The 7673-nt window shown below is 45.8% G+C and overlaps 1 protein-coding gene across 3 annotated transcripts in view; it reads right to left on the reverse strand.

The window, feature by feature from the left end:
• Positions 1–628: 628 nt before the first annotated feature.
• Positions 629–7673, reverse strand: part of RNF214 (ring finger protein 214) — a 45353-nt gene continuing 38308 nt past the window's right edge. For all 3 annotated transcript variants that reach the window (XM_059416517.1, XM_059416532.1, XM_059416524.1), the window contains exons 7-15: positions 4875–4971; positions 4591–4679; positions 3978–4068; positions 3678–3776; positions 3074–3450; positions 2808–2940; positions 2510–2614; positions 2147–2242; positions 629–1258 (exon numbers count right to left, since the gene is read on the reverse strand). In XM_059416517.1, coding sequence (XP_059272500.1) covers positions 1193–1258; positions 2147–2242; positions 2510–2614; positions 2808–2940; positions 3074–3450; positions 3678–3776; positions 3978–4068; positions 4591–4679; positions 4875–4971 — 1153 coding nt within the window. In that variant the 3' untranslated portion in view covers positions 629–1192. The remainder of the gene's footprint in view (positions 1259–2146; positions 2243–2509; positions 2615–2807; positions 2941–3073; positions 3451–3677; positions 3777–3977; positions 4069–4590; positions 4680–4874; positions 4972–7673) is intronic.

Below are 7673 nucleotides of genomic sequence, written 5' to 3' on the forward strand. Positions count from 1 at the left end.
ATAAACCTAAACACCGAAAGTGCTCAATAAGCAGACATGGGAAAGCGATCTTGTTCTAGATAGCTATCTATAGAACAAATGACTTCTAAACTTGAAATCCAACTCCCCTTCATATCACTTTGGCCTCCATTTTTCCCAGAACAGGAAACATGTCCCCCATAATTTTCTTGCTTCAAAAATTAAAATCCGGCATCCCAAGATCATTCTGCAAATAATTTTGCACAGACATCTCCTCACCCCAGTGCCTGCCTGGAGCTCACCCAAGGTCACCGAACAACTTGGTTGTGAACCAACTGCCTTAACCTTCAGTGGGGAGGGGGACTAGCTGACCAGGAGACCACAAGTGAAGGGGAAGAGGTGAGGCCTTCACAAGGTTGGTCCATCAGAGCTTGATCGGAAGCCAAGTCAGTGGCAGCAAGGGATGGCTTGGCCCAGGAAAGATCTGTGGGCTGTGCTAGTTTCTAAAGAGAGGACTACCCAGGAAGTCAGATGGACAGAAGTTTTCGGGACGCATGGGGGAAATGGGACCCAGTTATGTTGTTATTCTTGGACTGTGAATTTGCTGATGTAAAACGGAATACTCTGTAAACCTAATGTCTATGTGCAAATAATGAGCGTTAACACAGTAAAATATTCAATGGAAATTCAAACTATTAGGGTTACATTTTTTTTTTCTCCATCGGTCTCATTTTATCCATTTGGCGTCGAGTGGCTAGAACAACACTGGGGCTTCCGTGGGCTTTCGGTAAGCAAGGCATCTGGTTGGACAGCGAGTGAGCACCAGGGTTCAAATCTGCATACATGAGCCTTAAGAAAATGAACTAGAGGCTGAGCCAAATCAAAGCAGGATGGCCTTAGAGCAACAGCAGCTTCCTAGATGGTTTTTATATTGTACTTGAGAACAGCCCTAGGCAAGAATATTGTAATTTCAAGGGCAAACTAAACATCAGGCTACGATCTGCATCCCTCGAAGGAACTGCAAGGGGAGGGGGGGGAGACCATTTCTGCATAATATACATACTTTCATTTACGAACATTTGAATACAGACTTTCTATACACACATTACCTATATAATAAAAATGTACATGGCATGAGTATAGGTCACTGTATAAATATAGAGTTTTAGAAATCTTGAACCCGCGCTTCCTGTTCACATCAGTTTCTCCTCTTCTTCCTCCCCAGTCAGGTCCGTCATTTAAGAGTTGGACAAAAGGGACAAGTGTCATTTGTGTTGGTCTGGGCCCAGAATTTGATACACTGGAAAGGAAGAAAGACATATCTCAGGTTTATCTGGAAAGATGAGGGAAGGAGGGGAGAGCGTGCCACCGAGGTTCACTAGGGCTGAGGAAGGCATGACTATGTCAGACAGCCTCTTTCCATGGGGACCAGATGGGCTATTTCATTGGCTCTTACCCCCAAAAGACTCTTCAAAGCATGGGAATCTATTCTTTTTACAGGGACCATTAACAATTAGCTAAGAATGGTATGGCGCTGCTTTGTGTCGGAGACCTGCAGTGGACATCCCCTTCTCGTGATCCATTTAGGCTGAGAAATGCTCCCATCTCCAGATACCACCACCCTCAAATCTTATTCAGGATTCTCCCCTAAGAATTTAGATGTAAATTCAGTTGCTGGCTCTCGGAAAATAAAAACGAACAAAAGAAAACAGTAAAGAAGGAATCATCCCTGCTGCTGGGAGACTTAACTCTGTCTGGTAACATAATCCACCATAGGAATAACCTGTCAGTCTGTGAAGATCATCCCCAACAGGCAGACCTCCAAGCTGTTCTGTTAATGGATTTACTAATCTCACATTCAGGTTCCCTATTCCATCCTTGTCTAAGCAGCCTCCTGAAAATGCTATATTTGAAACAATGGTTAGATACTTAGGTCTTATTGTCAGTGTTCCAAGAAAGTAACCTATCAGTGCTCTAGGACGTGCTGCTCACCCAGTCCCCTAAAGAGAATGGGGGGAGAGGAAGCTGGGAGATCCTAGCTGCCAGCATTCTGAATTCTGTTGACTATTAAAGCCACAACCTACTGAAAACCTCATGCTGAGATATTAATGATGAGTATCAACACAGCAACATGTTTGAGGAAAAACTCAGCAAAGGAGTGGCAAGGAAGAAGGTCAGCAGCACCCACCTCCTTGTGTAGCACGTGGGTACAAGCCATTGGGTGCAGCTCGCTGGGCTGGACAAGCTTCTGGCACATTAGACACAGCTTACAGGTGGCTGGAGCCTGCAGGACAGAGGAGGGACAGCCATAGAGTAAGGAGCCTCTGGGTCTCCTTGCCTCTTCTGTCCATGATGCTAAAAGAGTTTATACCAAAAGAAAGAGAAGTTCAAATACAGATTATTGCTGGAAGCACCTCCGTTTTCTCAGCTGGGGCGGCCAACAGCCCAGCTGATGAGAGGGCAGTTTTTCCCTGCACTCCACCTGTAAACCTGGTCCCTCCTCACCCCCTAGCTTCTCCACATCCCAGTTTTCAAAGAAAAAGAGCCTTACATGTGAAGACCTTCCAGGATACGAAACTTGGGCAGAAGGCAAGAACATTGGGGTACTGATTTGGGTCAGCGGAGCAGGGAACAAGGCCCGGATGCGACCGAGGGGCTGTGGGCAGAAATATTGTCAGAGTTAGGAGAGAGAGTCTGAGCAACAGAGCAGGTAACAAAAAGAAATCATTTCTTTCCCACTCCAACAAAGGAAGACAGCAGGCTACAGACCCCTGGCTGCAGTGCTGTGTGTCACCCCCAGTTCTTCCGAAACCTGCCTCTCCCCCACCTGAGCAGGTCTGAGTTCCCACCTGAGTACTGGCCGCCACCCGCTCGTGTTCAGCCAGGCGGGCTGCTACCAACTGGATCAGCTCCTCCATGGTCAGGCCTGCCATGGTGGTCCGTGCGGTCTTGATTTGCTGAAGAATGTTGGTCATCTGGGCCCTAAGAAGCCGTATGTTGAAGGAGACAGATTCTACGCTGTCCTTGTGGGAAATACCCAGGAAACCTCCCCTATTTTCAACCACACACATTTCTCTGACACATTTTTTTAAAATTAGTCCTGAAAGATACTTACTTATTGCATTGGGGGAAGCGAGTCAGTAGCTTCTCCAGGATCTTCTCCAGTTTGTCTACTGGTTGGGGCCGGGGAGTTTCAGTAGAAGCCTTAACACCACCCAAGCCTGGGGGAGGCGGGATGGAGGCAGCAGGGGGCATGTGTGGACCGTGGGGGCCAACGAGGGAACCCAAGCCAGGGCTACTTCTCCCATGGGAGCCAGGAAGGGGCGGGGAAGGCTGGCTGGGCTGGGAAAGGGCAGGGTTTAGGATTGGGAAAGACAAGGAGCGGGGATCTGCGCTGGGCATCACCATGGGCACTGTGACCTGCCCAATGGAGAAGGGCATCCGAGGAGGCAGAGAGGGATTCGGCTGAAACACCTGAAGCATGAAGTCTGTCTATAGAGCGGGAGAGGTGAAGGACAAGAGAGAAAGGACAAAAATGAAAGTTTAGGAATCTGGAGCAGAAATCAGTGAGTAATTCTTAGGCCAGATAATACCAATAATAATGTTATAATAAATAATACCAGTAGTAAAACCAATCTCTTCACAAAAGGAGCAAGTAGAAGACTCTGGCTGTGCCACCAGCACAGAAAGGCAGACTGCCCCCACGCCAGCCCTCTCACCTCTGATGGGGGTGGAGGCAAAGTGGGCGTAGGGATTTGAGGAAGGCTGCTCAGCTTGGCTCCGTTCCTCACCAACTGGATATGACTGTTAAACTGGTCCTAGAAAGAGAGCCAGGAGCAGATTACCCTTTCTGCTGAGCTGAGTAAGCTGCCCGAGAAAGAGGGCATCGTCCAGTGTCGGGAGAGCAAAGGCAGGGGTGGGGCAGGCCCTCAGTGACAATGTACAAGGTCCCTCCCAGTCACCAGAGGTGTAAGCACTGACTGAACCGTGACACAAAGGTCACACAGTACAACACTTACCCGAACATTCTTTTTCATCATCCGAACTCCGTTCAGCCTTGTCTCCCACTCCTGTTTGGAACGAACTGTCTCCAGTGTTAGGGGGGTTGACCTTTCAAGAAACCAACAGGAATTCAGAGAATTAGAGCAAGGCCAGCTCCTGGCTCTCGGAGCTAGCAGGACAGTGGCTGGTCAACCAGGGGCAGGAAGAGGCCGGGGTTCGTGCGCTTCACTCTAAGTCAGGCATCTTTAAAGCCAATTCTTAGAGAAAGAGGACCAACCACAGAGAGAGGGCTTTGGTCTGCCTGGAAATGCCACAGGGGTCCTCCAGATTCCATGGCAGAAAGAGTGAGAAACAAATCTCCAAAGATACTTGTTACGCTCTGACACCGTGAAGAGATACTGTTTATGCAGTTGGAACCAACACAATCAAAAATACAAAACTGTAAGATACGGGAAGAGAAATCACTAAACCATGGCTGTTGTGCAGACAGAGGTGGCCCTGGGGTTCCTGTGAAGACAGAGTAAGTGCCAGACTAGCAAGCCTCGGGTTTCAGAAAACTAACCAAACCAAACCACCGATAAAATGCAAAACTGCAGGACCATTAAAACTCTCTAATGGGAGGGTACTTACTTAAGGTAAGTAAGGTGCAATTCTGCCTCTTTTTCTGCTTCTTCTAGTTTCAATACCAGCAACTCCTTCCGACTCTCTAGTGATAAGATCTAAGGAAACCACACAAACACACACACATACACATTATTAATTTTACATATACGAAGCTACCCCCAGCTAGTTAAAACAAGTGCTTAGTGGCTGTATGGTATAATACTTGTACAGCTTAGCAGTGTAACACCACACCCAAAGATTATACTATCTGGAAGCCCCAAATCAAGGCTTTCCCAAAGAGCTCTTCTCACCTCTGCCTTCCAGGCCCGCTCTGTCTCTTCCATAATGTTCCGATTTATTTCGCCATCCTGATTCTTGAGTCTATCCAGTTCCATTTCCCACACTTCTCTGTAAGGTCAAAAACCAAGAACAAGAGAGGGGAGAAAGACAAGATTGCTCAGGGACATCAAGGCAGAAGTAAAACCTGAAACTGATCTAGCAGGTATATTATAGGAAGTCTTACTCTAAGTATTCATACAGATCTAGACAAAGAATGTTTAAAAGTGGTCCATAATTGCATAAAGGCCCTATATTTGAAAGTAAAAATATGGGGCGCCTGGATGGTAAAGGGTCTGCCTTTACCTCAGGCTGTGGTCCTGGAGTCCCAGGATTGAGCCCTGTGTCGGGCTCCCTGCTCAGTGGGGAATCTGCTTCTCCCTCTCCCGCTGCAGCTCCCCCTGCTTGTGCTTGCTCACTCTCTCACATAAACAAAATCTTTAACAAAAAAGGTAAACATGTTCACATCTCCACTTGCTAAAGTAAGGTTGCCCAGAGCAGGAAAGAGTGTACTTAGAACCAAAGCCCACTGCAGGCAGAAAGTTCTATGAGAATCATTACGCTATACCTCTTACTTCCCCATTTGTCCTTTAGTACAGGAATGAAGAGTGCAGGACCAAACACAGAGACCCATTTAATACTCAGGTCTAATGCAGCAAGTTCTGACTCACTACTCAGCACACAGACTCTGGCTCACTGACTTTCATATTTGCTTAGCCATAGGAAACATTCTTCAGAAGAAAAAACTGTTCTCTTCACACCTCAGAACTTCCCCTTTCCATCAGCGTCCTCTCTTCTCACGCCACCCTCCCAGCCCCATCCCTGCAACGTAACATACACGCACAGGGTCAGGGTGACCAACCACCCGGTGCACCTGTTCCCAGAGCTCTTGCCGTGGGTGGCAGAGTCAAGCACCGTACTCAGGACTAACGGAACAGAGCCCACAGAAGGAGCTCACTACATGGCACTGGACTGTATCAAGTTTTATGGCTGGAAAGCAAAGGATTACCCAGATCAGTGGAAAGAATATGGAGATGCTGAAATGTTTTCTCTGTATTTTAAAAAGTCGAAAAGAAAAGGAAAAGGTTGGGAAGAGCTGTATCTTGAGAAAAATGTTCCCACTTTTCTGTGGTAAAAGAAATAGGTTCAGTCCCCTTTTATTTCAGCAGTAGCCTTACACGCCTTACATGTGACCCTGTCCTTCATGCTCCCTGCTCCCTCTTTCACAGATAAGATGACACACACACATTCATTCACAGATTCACCACAAGTCTGCCCTTCTACTGACAAGGTCTATTCACGTAACAGAAATGACCAGGTGGGCATTTTCTTCCTTGATCTCTATGTCTTGTCATTTCCAAACCAACCTCCTGCCAAAATAAGAATTCTCTAATGATTCGTCAGACAAAGGTTTATAGGTAACTGTGTTTTCCTGCTATGACACATATTCCTCAAATTAAAAATCACACGAGGAGTCAGAATTTCTCTTACCATAAGGACATGTGAAATACGCTATGGAGTCATTCAGTGACCCATTTTGCTTACAGTGGGATAACTACAGAAAAATGGGACAGCTGCCTTCTGTGTTTGATGTTATTCTTGAAGATTATAGATGTCACTGAGTATCTCTTTCATTAAATACATTTGTCAACTATAGATACATATTTCTATAAGAAAAATCCTTCTACCATGTCCATGGGGAGGGGGTCAGTCCACATATTCACATACAGTAATCTTCTCTTTGGGCACTGGCTACATCTACTTTGGGATCCAACGATACAAAAGGAACCAGTAGAAACCACAACAAAAATAGTTAAGGAATTCTTAAACAGTCAAAAATGCTCAGCTTTATCATATGTTAACTAGCCTATAACATATGCATCAGGCCTGCAACTCACACTGGAAAAATAATCAGTTCCCCATGGTAAATGGTCAAAAAAAATTCTTGGTAGAAGAGAAACCAGTGAGTCTATTTAAACTTTTTAAATGCCTCATCTCATTTCTTCCGAGTCCCAGACTTCTGTTATTTTGCATAGCTAGTTTAGGGAACTGATGGCTCAAATAAGTAAATTCTAGCAGGTCGTATAAGTCTGACTTGTAGCTCCCAATTTTTGCATGATTTATAAAATTAATTTTTTGATCATGTAAATAACGTAACTTATGAAAATTTTATAAAATACAGAACAGAAAGAGTCTTGTATAGAGGTTCCAATTCTCACTTACTGGCTATATGACCCTAGACAAATTATATAATCGTTCTAGGATTCTTTATCTGAAAAATGAGTAATACCTAGATCATGGGACTGATGGGAAAATTTACTGAGAAAACACCCATGAAGAATTTAATATGGGACCTAGTACATGGGAAGTATCCAACAAACATCAATTTGTGTTTTTTTTTTTAAAAAGATTTTTATTTATTTATTTATTTATTTGACAGAGTGGGAGAGGACAAGCAGGCAGAGCACCAGAGGGAGAGGGAGAAGGAGGCTCCCCACTGAGTGGGGATCCTGATGCGGGGCTGTATCCCAGGAACTTGGGATCGTGACCTGAGCCAAAGCCAAAGACTAAGCCACCCAGGCGACCCTGAACAAATGACTTTTTAAAAGTATTTTTCAGGGGCGCCTGGGTGGCTCAGTGGGTTGAGCCGCTGCCTTCGGCTCAGGTCATGATCTCAGGTCCTGGGATCGAGTCCCACATCGGGCTCTCTGCTCGGCAGGGAGCCTGCTTCCTCCTCTCTCTCTGCCTGCCTCTCTGCCTACTTGTGATCTCAA

The sequence above is a fragment of the Mustela nigripes genome, chromosome 1 (assembly GCF_022355385.1).
Source record: "Mustela nigripes isolate SB6536 chromosome 1, MUSNIG.SB6536, whole genome shotgun sequence".
Classification (NCBI taxonomy): Eukaryota; Metazoa; Chordata; class Mammalia; order Carnivora; family Mustelidae; genus Mustela; species Mustela nigripes.